Source organism: Genypterus blacodes, unplaced genomic scaffold, assembly GCF_046128005.1.
Source record: "Genypterus blacodes isolate CSIRO-AG114 ecotype Tasmania unplaced genomic scaffold, CSIRO-AGI_Gbla_v1 ptg000017l_1, whole genome shotgun sequence".
In the NCBI taxonomy this organism is placed as follows: Eukaryota; Metazoa; Chordata; class Actinopteri; order Ophidiiformes; family Ophidiidae; genus Genypterus; species Genypterus blacodes.
Window position 1 is genome coordinate 5,450,651 of NW_027466831.1, and position 17,146 is coordinate 5,467,796.

General features: G+C 42.2%; 2 protein-coding genes across 2 annotated transcripts in view; one reads left to right on the plus strand and one right to left on the minus strand.

The window, feature by feature from the left end:
- Positions 1–133: 133 nt before the first annotated feature.
- On the minus strand, positions 134–11,951 carry gxylt2 (glucoside xylosyltransferase 2). The gene is made up of 7 exons (XM_076141403.1): positions 11,507–11,951; positions 6,774–6,972; positions 5,698–5,829; positions 3,706–3,957; positions 3,234–3,357; positions 1,819–1,991; positions 134–1,402 (listed from the first exon to the last, which is right to left on the minus strand). The coding sequence occupies exons 1-7, from the start codon at positions 11,779–11,781 to the stop codon at positions 1,226–1,228; spliced, it is 1,332 nt and encodes a 443-aa protein (XP_075997518.1). The 5' UTR covers positions 11,782–11,951; the 3' UTR covers positions 134–1,225.
- Positions 11,952–12,890: 939 nt separating this feature from the next.
- shq1 (SHQ1, H/ACA ribonucleoprotein assembly factor) overlaps positions 12,891–17,146 on the plus strand; it is a 28,137-nt gene continuing 23,881 nt past the window's right edge. The window contains exons 1-3 of the mRNA XM_076141255.1: positions 12,891–12,954; positions 13,679–13,834; positions 13,976–14,040. Coding sequence (XP_075997370.1) covers positions 13,692–13,834; positions 13,976–14,040 — 208 coding nt within the window. The 5' untranslated portion in view covers positions 12,891–12,954; positions 13,679–13,691. The remainder of the gene's footprint in view (positions 12,955–13,678; positions 13,835–13,975; positions 14,041–17,146) is intronic.

The window sequence follows — 17,146 nt, forward strand, 5'->3', positions numbered from 1 at the left end:
CCTTTGAATGTATTTATTAAACTTTGAAGTCAAAAATGAAACCTCAGCAATCTGGTCCAGGTGAGATCAATGTACAAAATAATGCATACTGAGACCTGTGCAGTGTTTTGGAAGAAAATAATTCAGCTCCATATATTGCATTTGATTTATTTAGAAACACGTTCTGACCGGGCAGTCATTTTCAGTTTCCAGTTTGAATCATTTGATACATTTAGACAATCGACCCACATTGAGTTAAGTTTTTAGAACATAACATCCATGTGACAGACACAAAGATGCCCTCTCAAACACACAAGGGCATACCAATCATTTCCTTGTAGTAATAAACATGGAAGACATGGCTATTTATATGGCACATATTCACCTGTAATACATCACTTATATGCTACCACTTTTGGTTTAAATTCATTTAGACATAGTAGCATTGAAGTTGGTCATACAGTATGACCATTCCGTCCTCAACTGTAGTTTTATTATTATGTAATTCTGAAAGTGCATTTTAAAATTCGGCTTTAACGTAACATAGAAATCTGTATTTTTATTCTTCTGTGCTGTATTCAATACTGTCAGTGGAATTTGGCAACTGCAGGATGGACCAATAACTCACAACTGTTCACATTCACAGACACATAATTCAAGTTATTTGTTGGTAAAACATTCACATGATTTTAGTGGAGTGGTTTATGAACCTAGTACATCACATAGTAAAGCTTCCCAAGTCCCAGATTGACTTTGTCTACATTCCCCCAAAAGGCAGAGAGGATTAATCGAAACCATTTTCACGAGGAAAAATTAAGGAAAAAAAGCCTTTTGAGGCAGACGCTTTCATGCAACAGTGGCTTGAAAATATTCCTTGAATGTTTTTGTTAGCCTACACTTGAGTTGAAGAGCCTTTACATTCCAAATTCCTGACATCATTAGAATTCATGCAGTCTTTTTCCACTGTACTGTATGAAGCTTTCCAACATTTTCATATATTCTAATCCCCATACATAATCTACAGCATCACTGACCAGCACTGTATGCTTAAATGTATACATAGGATTGTTACCCATACCATCATTAGATTATCAGAATGTCTGGAAAACCAGTCCAGGGTCTCACGTGTTGAAAACAAACACTGATCTAGGACCTGCTGGAATGACACATAATCCACGGCAAAATGGTCCTCGGTGTTATCAGATAAACAGGGATTTCCTTTCTCCATCATCTGTTTGTCCATCAGTTATTTGTGTGGTCTGACATGGTGGACCACTTTCTCCTCGTATACTTTCCTCATGGTCTTTTCTATCTGCTTGAGGAAAACTTGAGGAATTCGACCGCACAGGGTGTTGACCGTGTCCAGAAACTTGGTCTGGATGGGGTAGAACAGTGACTGGAAGAGGTTGTCCTCAAAAGGAAACTGCAGGGATGAAAGCAAAGGGATATGTCATTTCTGATCTCAAACAAAGTTCTACCTATTTATGGCTTTAAACACTGCCCCGCCTCACTTGACTTTCATTTATGTGTTTTTTAGAAACTTGTGTGACAGACAATGCTTGGCTGCCCCTGTTGCAGTGAAACAATAGTCACAATCACGCTAAGTAAATTGCAGCTTTCCGTCATAAGTAATTAATAACTCAATCATAGATCATACTTGCTCCATTATATCCCAACAATGAAGCCAGAGCTCTCAATGGGTTTCTTTTTGATCGATTAGTACTCATTAATAAGTGATCAACCACAGACTGATTGTGGGTCAGCAATGTTTCAACAGGGGGCGCCATGCATCAATACTAGATTGAGTCTGAAAATAAAGTACCCCACAGGTTTACTCACCTCTTGTATTGCATCATAGACTACTTTGAATGCCGGCTGCTTGTCATCGTGATACACGCCACGGTTGCCATGGAGGATAGACACGCCCTCCTCTTCGGCTCCTTTACAGTTGCTGCCGTACATACAGTGATCAGGTCTGTAGTTCCACTGACACGGAAAGATGAAGAGACACTCTGGAAAAACACAAGAAACACGGTTGCTGGGCAGAGAATAAACTGTAGAACACAGATAAAGAATCTCTTTCCTCCCTGAACAAATACAGAGGATACTGCAAACAAAATGCTCATTGCTTCTTTTTACCTGTTGTAAATATTATCTAGTATATGAGTGAATGTGACGGTGTGTTTGCTTGTCCTTTAGTCCTTGTTCCTTCCATTTCTTTCCATCCATTTATTATTTCTGACAAATAAAGAATGAGGCTAAGAGGACCTCTGAAAGGAGGATGCTGTACTGTAAGGTACCCTTGAGCAAAGTAATCAGCCTCCGACTGCTCCGGTGCACCACCTCATTGACTGAAAGTGTTTGCTCTGCAGCTGCACGATGTGAATGTGTGCAAATGCATGAAGATAAAATTTCAAAAGCAGCTTGAGTCTTCCAAGAGCAATATTAGAGCTTTGTTTACTTGTTGGCAAGTCAGTAAAACGATCACAAATGCTTATAACATTTGATTATTCAACTATCAAATATCCTGCATTTTTAATGGCCAACAACAGTGGTTCATGTTATGCATTTAAAGATGTGGAAATGTCAATATTATCAGTATCAAAAATCCAGTATTTATAATATAAACTTGATCTTGATTTGAAGAGAGCTGAAAGTCCTCAGAAGTCTCTTGACACTCAGCAAACAAATGAGAAGAGAGACTCAAACAAGCTCTCTGTGTGGACGGCAGAGGGCTCAAACACACACCATGTAAACAAACACCCTGCACGGCTCCGCTCTCACTGAGTGCGAGTCATCAAGCAAACACCAATTATGCCAACTCTGCCCGGAGCTTTGAGCACTTAATACCCACATCTGGCCACTGCAGCTGGGGCTCAGTCTGTTGCTGCCCACAGCCTTTAATGTTTACCGATATGTATTGAACGAGAAGAAATAACAAAAAACACAATTTATGCCATTATGTATGTGAAAACTAATGGAGTGTAACAGCTTGTCCCTCCCATACTGATACGGGACTATACAAGCATCTGGACTACAAAGTGCAGTGTGTTGAATACTGAAAGATGCAAACATGAGGAAAATAATCACCAGAGAAAGGATGTAGATTTATCAGTTTATCCAAATCAGTTAACTCGCTTCAACACGTTATTTGACATTGCAGTGCATTTTAGAGGTTCATGTATTTTACATCCCCCAACCACTTAAAATGCACAGGTACAGATACACAAGCGACTTGGGCAAGAAGGATGTACCTGGGTTATAGTGGAAGATAATGTTGAGGAGGTCCTGGTCGCCCCAGGTGATGTGGTTCTTGTATTTCTGGTAGAGCGGATGAAGAAGATCCTCCCACGAAAGGCCGCCACTGATCATACTGTTCTGAAATACCAACAACACGGTTCTCCTTGAGTAGCCGTTTTCAAATGCACATCATCAAAGGACAGGCACATTTACATACATTTCAGTTTGAAGTTCCAATTTGCTGGCAGTATTAAGAGCTGGAGAACTGCTAAATTGAGCTCTGAGGGCAGTCGTCTGTGGTGTTAGTGTGGTAATCTGAAAGCTTCAATCACAGCCCACTCAGAACACTCAGCCATTTCACACGGAGTGACTTCAACATAAAAATCCCTTTAGAATCTAAAAGGGACTGGCAGTTCTCTTTCACTTTGTACTGCTGAGTGCAAAGAAATATTATATTAGGTGGATGAAGAAAAAATATGGTCTTACTTTAAACAGTGTGCTGCGGATCCTTGTGAGATTCATTAGCATGACACCAGAATTGACCCCTGTGACCCCAAAGAAAGGGTGGCGTGCAAAGCGGCTGTACCATCCAATCTTGGGGACCTCGTGCTCTGGGGCCATTGCTGCCAGCTGAGTGCTGTTGAAGGACTTCAGGAAAGCCCAGATATCATCCATGGGCCGCAGGAAGAGGACGTCAGTGTCCACGTAGAGTAACGAGTCCACATCCTTCAGAATGACCTGGAAACACATCATAATGATCACATCCTTCCAACTTAAGATATTTATATGCCAAAAGATATTTATAGGCATCACACTACACTCACCACTATCTTCAAGTCACGTCTACGTTTGCATAAACAAACTGCTCCCCCCAGAGACCGAGTCATGAATACATAACACATAAAGACCCAAAACAGCGTAAACATGTTCACTTAAATAATCAAATAAATTCTGAGTAAAGTGGGATTTAAGAGACTTTGGATGTGGTTCAATCACTGGTGTCAAACACCTCTGTGCAATCATTTTGCTGACAGATTTCTGTGTATTTTTACTGAGAAAGATTACAAATAAAACTGTCAGTTGCAATCTCATGGGAATGACTAAAGAGACCAGAAAGACTTGGTAAGATCTGTTCCCAGAAATACCAGAAGTAATCCGAGATGGTCTGTTGCATAAAGGCAAAAAGCCTCTTAGTGTACGAAAATGTTACTCTTAAGGGCTTATAAACCACAAGGACAGACTGGATGACCATTCAAGGCAACTATTTCATTTCCCCAGTATCTGTAATGTCTGTAAAATCAGTCCTTGGTATATCCAGCAGTGTGACAGAATGTGAGAAACAACAATAAAATAGAAAGAAAAGTAATGACATTGAACAATGTAATGGTTTATGTCATTATGGATGCAGCACAATATTATAGAGAGAACGGAACAACTCAAGCGAAACTCAAACTCAAAAGTGCACCTCCATCACAAAATACCTTCACCAAGACCCAACAGTATTCTATTTGGTGATAAAGATAATGTATGGATTTCTGGTCTATGAGTGGTGTAATCTTCCAGGTGTAATGGGGATTATATAATGTTGGGTTACATTTACTTTAAATCCGTTCTTCCTTTGTTCTAACTGGCCAGCCTGACAATATAGAGCCAGGATTTGACAATCATTCCCTTGAAACCAGATGTGTCTCAAAAACCAATTTAGAGAAAAACTAAAACAAAATGCAATTTTAAAGAAATAGGAAGAATTCCTGTATCCAGACCTGCTTCACTATACAATAACACAACATTTCATAGTTAAGGTGTTTTGCTTTCTGGTGCAGGTTTCAGACAGTGATCAGAGACGCACAGTACATGCACGTCTTATGGTGATCTTGAGGACGTGGATCACTGGATACAACCCTGCCAGCATTGGCTGAAAGCTTGGTGTATACAGGAAAGGCTGGGAAGTATTTCTGCTGAAAGAATGGGCTCCAAAAACACTTACAGATGTGGATTATGCAACTGGGCTGGAACAGACCATCCCTGCACTAGAACACTGAAAGCAATTCTACCAAGTCTTCACTAGGTGTTCTTAATAAAGTGAATATTGGATTTACATCGATTGCCTTCCAGCAAGAGAAAACAGCTTCAAATTGAATTGACCTGCAATATGTTCATTACATGTCCAGTAAGCTGGTTGGTGTTTCAAAGGCGAAACATTAAGAAGATCAATGCAGAGGCACAGCCTTTCCTTGATTAGATTACTGGACTCGCTCTCTGGAGACGGCTTATTTGTTGAATGAATGGTGCGGAAAAAAGGTGTAAAATCATCAATAATCATGCAAGGAATTAATTAGAGCCATACACTGGACTGGAATAAAGCACTGGAAAAGTCTATTCAAGGGAAATGTAATGGATTAATGCATTTTTATTAAGGCCGGTTAATAAAATTATCCACAGTTAGGATATGAAGGGAGATAAGTGCTGCAGCCTTACAGGGAGGAAGAGTCTCTGAGCAGCACAGGGCTTGAAGAGCTTCTTCCATTCCTCAGCGTTCCCCACAGAGAAGGTGATTGGGTAGATGCTGTACTGGAACTTTGATGAAACAGCGCGAGGCCACTGCTTCAGCTGCAAGAGACATGACGGATCGTCATTGGACAGAGGCATTGTCTTCCTTAAAAGCTGAGTCTATGAAAAGTGTGTGAGGGCTAAATAAACAACATTATTCTGAGAGGTAAAATCCCTTCTCCAATCTGTTATTTGGCCTCTCAGTATCCATGGTGACGGATGTTTTCTTTTCAAGCTGAAGTAGCAGAAGAATTTACATTTACATGCTTGACTAAATCAAGTAAGTTACAATTGCACAATTTAGGGAAACAAACTTTTATGCCATAAACAAACATTACTGCCAAATTCAATCCAATTATGGTATTTAAAAAATCATCTGAGTTTCAAATCATAGTTTTTAGCTTGTCTGCAAACATACTATTATGTCTCTAATTATGTTTGTACAGGGTCGCAGAATTGTCAACTTGAAATGTTTTGGCTATTTAGAACAATGACAAATCTCTCATACAGATGGGACTGGATATTATATCACACTGTGCATATTTAGCATCTGTGCTACATTATCTACGTCTGGCTATCACAACTCTCCGTCTTCTTCGGCAGCTTTTCTACACGTGGAAATCATTCCCCTCATACAAAGGCTGGCAGAATTGAGAGTTTGGATTTTAAGCTGTTTAAACGCTCCAGTTAACTGAAGTAATGGTTAATAGACTGATGTTAGAAGATTATCAGGGGAACTAATCAAAATCATGCCAGGCACCTCTGTAAAGGTGACTTTGAAGTGCTTCACAGTATCAAAGCAAAGCGGCGTGTCTTAGTGATGTATTACCCTCCTTAAGATAAAAGGGGTACGTGTGTGTACGAGGGTGAAGCAGAGGCATTCCGCTGTGATCTGGATGTCAGGAGGGGGAAGGAGGAATGATTATCATGTGCAGCATTAAAGCAGGAATCGGTTTCAAACTTAGATCCACTAAAGAAAGACCTTATTAGATTAAGCTTCATACCTTTTCTTCAAACTGTGGAGCCAGAGGGTCCTCGGCAAAAATGTGGAACTTGATCTTCTTGATACTGAAGAGGAGGGCAGATTTCACCATAGTAAGGGTCTCGTCCAGACGAGTCCCACAAGCCACCACAGCCAGGTGCATGACGTTCTCAGCTCGAGTGCGCCTGGCCGTATTTTGGAACACATTACTCCTTTGTCTGCTAGGAAAGAAAGAGAAAACACGTTTGAAAGGAGTAAAAATTACTCTGATCTTAAGAAAACAAAAAAGAGTCTTAGGAGTCAATATATTGACATCAACATGTAAAAAGCATGAGCAATGTGTTTGGCCAATCAGAAAAGAGTGGGCTTCCTAGTAGTCCTAGATCAATTACTCTACATGTGTAAATGCATTCTCACATTGATTGATTTAGTAGCTTTCCCAAAAATCGGGAGTATCTACTTGAATAGAAATGAAGTGAGAGTGGTTAGTTTGAATTTATGGCCTTGGGAGGGGCATGAAAAGAACAGAGGCGTTGAATCATCCAATATTCATGCATTTCCTCTGGTGTCTGAGCAGAACCCAAACATTATGTGTTACCACACTTCTGCAACCAGCATCAGCACAAAACAGCAAATGTCAGGTCTCGTCAGCACCTGTCAACATGTCACCGCTGGACAGGAATGATACGATGCTTCATGAACACCTCAACAACACGGTCTCTTATTTTTGGCATTATGAGAACTAAGACAGATGTAATAAGTGGCGATATGATGCTGAGGCACAACATTTACCTGTCAGACAGACATGACACCCTTGCCTTATAGTGTTCACCAACTCATTTCTGCACACTACACGTATCGCACACCCACATCCAATTCTCCTCTTCTGTATTGCTTTATGTTCCCATTGGACATTGTTCTTACAGGGTAAAAGACAAGGAGGTTCTTTATCTGATGTAAAAACTTGCTCCGTCTGTTAAGGCAGCGCTGCCATTCAATTAAAAATAGACTCAACCGCGAGAAACGGCCCTCGCTACAATAGAGAAACATTTGTGCAGTGGAAGAGCCCGAAGCGAAGGCCATCCTCATCTGCCTGTCCTCCACAAACACTGCATGGGGCTGTTTTTGATAACAACATGTTCAACATAAATGTTGTCACAGCCGCAAGGACAGAAGACTGCCAATTTATAGTAAAAAAAAAAGAAGAAAGAACAGAGAACCTTCTGTTTTGGCGTTTTTGTGAGAATAGTGGACTGTCCTCTGTCATATCGCTGCACAATTCCAACAGACGCTGATTTCCTCCAAGACTGACAGAAGCAAAGAATCGACTGGAGAAGGGGGGTGGGAAGGAAGAAAAGGGAAATTTGACAGGTGGGTTGCAGGGCAGTCTCCAAGCATGGCACTTCGTTTTCTGCATGGCTGCAGGACAATGATGAACCGCAGATTAGGATGAATGGGTAGGTGCGGAGAAATCTGTCGGCTACGCTTCAAAGCCCAATGCTCTGTCAAGGTTGTTGAACACGCAGTCCTATTTTCCCTCGGAAATGGCAATCCATATCTCCTATGCACGCATCATTATGTCACATTTAGCCTTGCAATGTGGAGATTTCTTTAGAACTGGATTGTAAAAACAAAAAAAAGGCTCTGCTTCTTTGCAGCATACGGCATGTACAGAACACGTGAAGTTATGTGTCCGTGGCATGATTCCCCACATCTGGAAGCAGTTAGAAGAGTCAAAGCATTGAATTCGTTACTGGAGCTGCAGCAGGAGCAGAACCCTCTGCCTACACAACCGCTGCCATTCCCCCTAAAAACAAGACAAACATGCAGCAGGAAGTGCATTGTTAAAACTGTACAAAATTAATAATGGGAGTTAAAACATTGCCAAATGTTTCCTTCAGTACATCCACATGGCATGAGGCCATTTGGTGAACTCACATCAGATATGTTCATTACTGTTGGCACAGAGTGTAAAACGCATTAAACACATTGCCAACAAACTCTTCCTGTTGAGCAGGGTGACATTACAGTTAAATTCTTGGAAACCTACACAGTTCAAATCAATATCATATACACAGTAATTATTCAGAGAGAAAAGAAGTTCCTCCTACAATCACACTTTATTTCATTTCAGCAATTTCCTGTGATAACTAAATTTCTGCTGTCTCCAACCCGAGTCAATAGCTTGCCAATATTTGTGGCTGATGCAGACACATCCAGCTGGCTGATTTTGAATAAGAAACAGATCCCCTGTTTGTTTAATTTCAGCTGGGATGCGACAAGCTGTGAGAACATCAAGATGTCCAACTGAATGACCTAAAGCAAATTCCAATGCTAGTACATTGCCCACGACATATCAACCAATCCTGATGACATTTTTCAAATTTGATGCATCTTTGAACTCCTTTGTTGCGGCACCACTGTGCACACCAAGTGAAAATTGGTCATTTGTAGGTGCTAAGGACAATTCCACTGTTCTGATTGGCCACCTGTGTTAGGCTTTGAACTGACATAACAGAGTGAACACAACTTTCACAGCAGTTCAGCACCTAAGTTTGGACTTACTGTTTGTATTTCTTTAGACACGGGAATCAATATGAGAGAAATCAACAAAAAAAGTGTAATAAAAACCTTAATGGCCGAAGGGCCTCAATTAAAAAGAACATTTTCTCAAATGGCACAAAAACCCAAACAAAGAAGGTGTGACGAGAATTACAAGTCACATATTTCCTCATCAATGATCTTGATTGAAGTACTGAATGGTGCTTTAATGACACCTGAAATTAAAATTAAGTGAAACCATCAAGGGAACAATAAGGATCCTCAAGGTCAAGGATCTAAAAATCAAGCCTGTTGCTTGAGCCGAAAGCGTTACAATTGTGTGTTTTCCCCCAACTTTAACTCTCGATTGCAGTTGATTGGAACCAAAAGATTTCACCCAAACTGGCCCCTCTAGCTTCTCCTTCCACACCCTCCATGACTCACACTCCAGCAATCCACAGAGATTGAACCCAGACAGACACAGTACAACAGCCCCTGATGAGGTGCAATCACTCCGTCCAACCACGTCAGGACACACACGGGCAAGCGGAGAGGTTTCCAATCAGAGTGTTCAGTCCTCCGAGATGCCATTTTTATAGCTACTCAAAATTCCCACAGTGAGAGTAACTTACAGCTTTCACTGTTTAAGTGTACTTGGAAATGACATGAGATTTGTCTCAGCTGAGAGAATAGACAGCGATATAATTCTCCGAATGCTTTTATTCTTAATTATACTCATTGTATTGAGAAAATGTGCAATTTAAAGGTGAAGACGCTATTGTGATGATTACATTTAGTGTTTTTTTACAAAATTGGTAAGCATTCCTCATGAGCTTTAGTATTAGGATGAAGGAAAAGGTTGTTTTGGGGACACAGGAGATCTTCCCTCTATTTGTGGCCACAGGAAGTGGTGTGATTTGTCAAGAGGAAATGATATGATTAGGAAAAACAGGGATGTTTGTCTATTAAATGGGCTGCACAGGAAATTGGTCCGCAGCAGACTTGCAGATGAATAGCGTTAGCGGATAAGAGACAAAAAGGAAAAGACAAAAGCAGAAGCAGGTCGTTTGGATGACACGTGTACTTACTCACTCCTTTGTAAAAAAACAAAACAATTTCAACTCTGGAAACCATTATTGTGTTTTTAATTTGAGAGCACACTGAATGCACGTTAGGGAAACACATCGTAAAGTTTAGGCAGATGCTCAGTGTGTTTCCGCTCCTCTCAGCAGTCAGTCTTGTGTGTTTGCCAAACCTGTTATTGGTTTTCTACGGCCACCCGTGACCTCTCCCACCCCCGTCTCCCTTATCAGCGCTGAGCACACATGCAGGAGTGTTGCTTTCTGGGAGGACACAGAGGACCTTTCTCAGTGTAACGCCTTGATGGCTTTTATCTACAGAACAGTGTCTCCAACCTCCAGCCTGGCTTAGGGATAGAATATATTGTCTGGCAGAGGGAGCCTCTACACACAAACCACAGCATGGTCACTATGGTATCACTGGCATGCAGTGCAGGGTTGGAGAGGAAATGAAAGGGATGCACCGGGGCTGAAATTAGAATGCTGAAAGTCATAATAAAGCACGTCCGTCCCCGAAACAGAAATAGCAACCAGCTCTCCCGATTGTCTAAATTTCAGACTCTGCAGTTGTTGCGTTTCTCTGACAATCCACAAATTAAATCTGTCAAGCCTGTAGCCTCTAACTAAACAGTTTTCCTTCACAAGAGAACAGTAAGATCTCAGCAATGTTAGACTAACTACAGACTCAAAGCAATTCTGTGCCCATCATAACCTTTAAAAGCAATTGATGTCTGTCAATCTGACCTTTACCCCTTTCATAAAGAAAAGCCTAAGGGTCAAATGATCCAAGATTTAGAGGTCAAGCCATGATTTCTGATTCCCTTTGCAAACACTAGGCACAGTCAGTCATCCACTCTGCTCGTATTTCAACCAGATTTGAGCAGATCAAGGAAGACAAACATGCAGTCAACAGATGTCTTACGCGTGTTGAATCGGCCCCTTGACAGATCGAGCTATTGTCAAAGCACAATGGAGGAGCGTGTCTGCTTCGAGGAACGATTAGTAAGGAAAGATGAGGCTATGAGTAAGTAACATGTGAAAGTGGACGATTGTGTATAAGTGTGTAATGGGAAAGCGAGTGAGAGACATGGAGAACAAGGCTAACCGGAGGCTGCATAAGCAAACTCCCCCTCACCTCTTTGCATTCACGCCGGCTCCTCTGCTCGCCGCTTTCCCCTCTTTCCGTCTTTCCGCACCGAAGCCGACCCGGGCGGGGGGTTTTCTCTTCAACTTAGCCGCAACATCGCGTCTGAGCACGGGCGGCGAAGGGGAAGAAGAGTTGCCGGCCTCCACCTTCTCCACAACTTCTTTCAACGGCGGGTCGTCCGCAGCGTTGCCCCCCAAAAAGTACAAAAGTAGGAAAACTCCGAAACACACAGCGATCACAACTACTTTACAATGGATCCGCATGGTGCCAGAGAGTTGTTGCTGTTGTTGTTGCTGGTGGTGGGACAGCAGGATCCGCTCATGTCTGCGGGTGGAGGAGAGGCGCAGCAGTTGGCATTTTGTGAGCGATCCCTGCTCGCATTTTAGTGCCGATGATGGAGAGCAGAGAGGCGCCGCTGCTCCCCGTCCATGGAGGCTCACACAGGGAGGCGTGGCGTCAGCAGCCCGGCCGTAATGCTCCGAGTACAACGCCGAGATTGGGTCGTAATGACGGACATAGTATGTCTGGGGTACCGGGACTATGGGCCCAGACACCCGAGTTTGACAAAGAACCAGCAACACTAATCTAGAAATCTGAAAAGTGGTCACTTTTCTCCTTTGTGGGGATACAGCAGCAACACGAGTTCAGACTGGGAACTTGGGAATTCCGACTTCCAAGTTCAAATGGGACGCACCTTATTTTACAGCCACGTTCATAAAGTATCCCACCAAAATAAAAGAACAGCTACAAAAACCTTCGGCCCAAAGATGTATATCAAAATATGGCTCAGGCGTTTTCGTTAGAAAAAAAAAAATCTAATCCAGTGGTGACTGCAGAGACTGTAGACAAAGTTCCTGTTGTCCAGTTTAACTGTCAATTTTCAAGTAGCATTTTATTTTATGTAATTAGGTAATTATTGCATTTAATAATGACTGACGTTGACTGTTTTTCCTACTGACTGTTTGTCCTTTGTTAATAATGTGGTGTGACATCACTCAGTAAGTATTCCTACATTCAGCTTCAGATGTCCTTTTCCCAAACCCACAGACACTGTTCATTAGACTACAAACTTCGAATTCACAGGTGTAATGGATTTTCATTCATGTTTTTCTGTCTTTCTTGTGTTAATAAGGAGCCTCTACAAGTCCCTTCATCTTTGTTAAGAAACCAATAGACTAATTATTAGTTTACAAATATTAAACTTGTGAATGCTCAAATGCATTTAGACCATAATCTATACCAATATAAACGGTTTGTTTTTGTATTTTCATGTTTCTACAGTTCGCAGTATAACAGATATTTCTCACGGAAGTTGTATCTGTGGAATAAACCAATCCTTGGAAGATTTCTACGGCTAGTCTATTCCATACATTACGGTAAAACATGGACGCTACATCAGAGAGCTGCCAGTGAATCTTGAACTCATTGTGATTTTGGTGAGATTATGCTCATTCTGTTGACAATTACACAGTAGACGTAACTCATTTAAATGGCTGTGCCAGTATATTTAGACTCAAACATGTAGCGGTGGTAAAGTAATGGCGACAGAAGTGAGACCTGTCGGCGTCTCTGTTAGCCAAAACACACGAGGATCTCAACGTGTGTTAGCTTAGCTGAGAGCCCAATAGCAAGCTAACCACAACTTGATTTCAAAGTCTGTTAAGTTAACCTGGCAAAGTTTTTTGACATACACACATCCACTTTAGAACACAACGGCGTGTGTGTATTAGTATTGACAGCTAAATGTACAACTCGGAATGCGTGTAGACAAATATAGACGCGGTACTGTAACTCCTTTGCTAAAAACAAATCGTTCATTTTAGTTGCGACGTTCAAACAAGTGCGGTTTGGTAGATGAAACTTTTGCCGAATATAACATTAGATAATCTTGAATCGTAAAATCGGTTGAGTTATGCCGCTGAAGTCCCGCCATTTAGTTTTTTCGCCAGACAGCTAAGGCTTTCTAAGTGTTTCAACCGAGTCTGGAATGACATGAGACACGTGAACGTCCCACCACATTTTCCAGAGTCAACCACTAGGTGTCAGACTGGAGTCAGCTGCTTATTGATTCCTTCTAACAACACTGTTTGTAGTCTGCTTTGATGTCAGTCAATACAGGGCGACTGGATATTAACATTGTTCCTGTCATTGATTCTACAGATCAATATTCATAATGATAACACCGGCGTTTGATCTGAGCCAAGATCCCGAGTACCTTATCCTCAGCATCCGTGTGCCCTACACCAGAACATCAGAGTTTGATCTCTACATCGATGGAACAGACTTCAAGTTCTACGCCAAACCCTACTTCCTTAGGTGAGATATACAATATACATGTAACTGCATTAGTCTGTTGAAATTGAGCATAGTTATTGGGGTACTTTGCTCCCTTGTATCTTAGAAGGTTGATCAAATTAACTGTTTACTCAACAGAATCCTTTCTTTTTTTTATTTTAGATTAACTCTTCCTGGAAGGATAGTGGAGGATGGGAGAGAAAAGGCAACATTTGACGTTGATAAAGGTAGGTTACATGATGTTGTGAGTGTAGCACAGACAATAAGGTCAAAACAGCACATTTTTGGGACTAGTTTTATGGTTATATTTACACAAGTAAATGCTGGCTAAGGTTTTGAGAATGTGCTGTCACAGCTCTTGCATGAACAGGAGATTTATGAGAAATATGCCAACAGATACTGAAGAATCTGAAGCAGTGAGAACAGGTCGCTGTCCCAAACACAAACCTCACTAAAACTCAGCCGCAGCGTCCAACCAATCTGATTGGTTACATTACATTACATTACATTACATTACATTACATTACGATCATTTGGCTGACGCTTTTATCCAAAGCGACTTACATTACGTTTACCACCCTTCGCAGAGGGGGGAGCAATTGAGGGTGCGGTGCCTTGCTCAGGGGCACCTCGGCAGGGGCTCGAACCAGCAACCCTCCGGTTCCCCAGCGGAAGCTCTACCCACTGAGCCACTGCCTCCCCGGTTACTGTAATGATACTGGCCCTTGAATCAAATGTCATTGTTTGGTGAAAATGGAGCCACGGGTGCTTTGAGATAGAGACGGAATAAGAACTTCCCTTGTAGCATCCAGTAGCTTCCATTGGTTTTATTTATGGCACCATAATGATTTACAAACACAGTTAATGACGCTATTTCTCCACAATGTCTGTCTGCGTTCAACCAATTACATTTCTCTCCAGTGTTTATCAGGCTGTGTTGACATTTCTTTCAACGGGGGAAAACAGTTTGCCAGAGTCATTTGCAGAGCTTGTGTCAGACTGTTTACTTTTCACCCTTTGTGCTGTACTGCTGCACACAAAGCTGTTGTTTGACATGTGACATGCATTCGAATACCTGGTTGTATTCTGGCACGTAGCGGGAGAACGCGCACGTTTTCCAGTCCGTCATGCATCAACATGACGGCTCACTGAACCTAACAAGTGGCTGACGAAGAGAATCTGGCATCTAACAAACCGCAGAGACCCCAGAAGTCTTCTCGGGAAAAACTAAAACAGCAGCTTAATATTGGACGCGGATCAAGCGTTTGGCAACGCCGCTCGAGTGGGACGTCCGTGTCCCAGCGGGAAACGCTAACACATTAACCAAAACATCTCCATAAGCAGATCCGCTAATATCGAGGCTCCGTGAAATGAGTTTTGTTTCGCAATCTGTTTGCCAACATGTAGCCAGAAATTGCTTAACGCAGCTGCGAGGGTCCTTGACAGCAGTCGTCAATCACCATGGCGCCACTGGCGAGCGTCTCCGTCTGACCATCAGCTGTAGTTTTTTGCTTTGTCTGCACAAATTGTCCGTCATCAGCAGCGGTTTGGGCAATTAAGCCTGTTTTTAATTAGTGGCACAGGCAGCAGCGGCGATTTCACAGTTTTCTCTTTAATGTTTCACTTGTGACTTTGTTTTTTCTTCCTTCTCTTTTTTTGGATAAAGCAAATAACATTCCACCTATAAAACCATATGCACTCCTCCTATATGAAAGCAGTGCCAGAATCCTGTAGAACCTACGTGGAGAACACAGTTGGATAAGACAATTTTTTGCCAGTGACGGGTTGATCCAATATCTTCGCTTAGTTCTTGAAGGGGAATTGCGGGTGCAGCTTATTGTACTGTGGCGGCTCTGGAAGGTCCCACATGCTGCTGCTGCGCTAAACAGCAAGTCAGACAGTTTGGGGAAAAGGGCAGGGACTTAATGGAATTTATGCTGTTATAAACCCGGCTCCCCTCCCCCTTCAGGGTGGAAGTATTTGCAGTTTTTCCGCAGTGTTATTTGCCGAGATTAACGTCCCACTTGTGCGAGAGCTGCAACCGCGCTCGCTGAAGTGCCCACATGGAGCAGACACGGCTGAGTGCAGATTTGAACAATGGCGGTGCGTGTGAGGAAGTACCTGCACTTTCCTTTTGTTAGTACATGGTGGTGCTGGGATAACAATCATTCCCTGACACGTCATCCTGGGAATAAACCTCCACACGAGTCTTCTGGTTATATTAAAAACATTTGAATCTTATGTCTGTGTTTTCTTAAGGGGAACTCTGTATCGCCCTGTTGAATCCTGCTCCAAATCCTCTTATATAGCTGTTGTAAGTGCTTTTGTGTGGTGTTTTGGCCCAGCCCATTCCTATAAGAGCCTCGCAGCAGCTGATTGATCCCTGGGGCGTCTTTAGTTGCGCCTCAGTCAATCAGGGTAAATGAACCCACTGATCATGTTATTTCTTCCCATTTAAAGGGCCACTGAAACCCTCTGTAATGTCATAATGATTACAGCCTGCAGGCCTTCTTCAACGTCTAATTTAGGGTGACACACGGCGTTTCATAAATGTCTTTTCGTACCGAGAGATTACCAACTAGCTGTGTGATGTGTCAGTGTGTGGAGTATGTACATGTTTTCCCTCCCCATCTTCAGCCCCGTGTTGGATTTAGAAACAATGATGGTTGATGTTATCTTACGTCTGTGCGCTGCTGTCTATCGCTGTGATCCGACTGTGACTTTACATTTGAAGTAATGAGCTCTAATGGAGTCGTCTTTAGGAAGACGTCTGCCTTATGGACTCTGACACCTCATTGCCCGTCTGTCAGCGTGGCCCCGCTTAACACGCTGTGTCTAAATAAGCCCGTAACATCTGCTAATGCAGCGCCGCTAATGAGTGCCCTTGTTTAGACGTATAACAAGCAATCATTAGGATTCCTCTTTTGTGCGCTCTCTTCCACTTTTGCAAGGCCTGCAAAATCAAACAATTAGTCAGAAGTTTAAGCTGCAACCCTCGGGTGCGTTCAAAGTTTTATGAGGCCTCAAGCCGACTGTGAGATGTTTCTGTCTCTGTGCCGCGGTGGAATCGCTCAAATTCAACCGTTCCGTTCTATGGCGCTTGTTTTCTGTGTGATGAATCAATGTAACCAACTTCATTTTGTATTGAATGATCTGCGACTGATTTGTTTTCATCTGAAGCGAAAGCCTAATCTAGAAAGCTACTTGATGCATAATAATGCTGCCTAATATGTCTCAATAGTATAGGTTTTGAAAATATATACAATATCTGTAACAAACTGCAATCTTGAGCAATCACTGGATTTTCATGGAAAAAATCTTAAATCTGGCTGG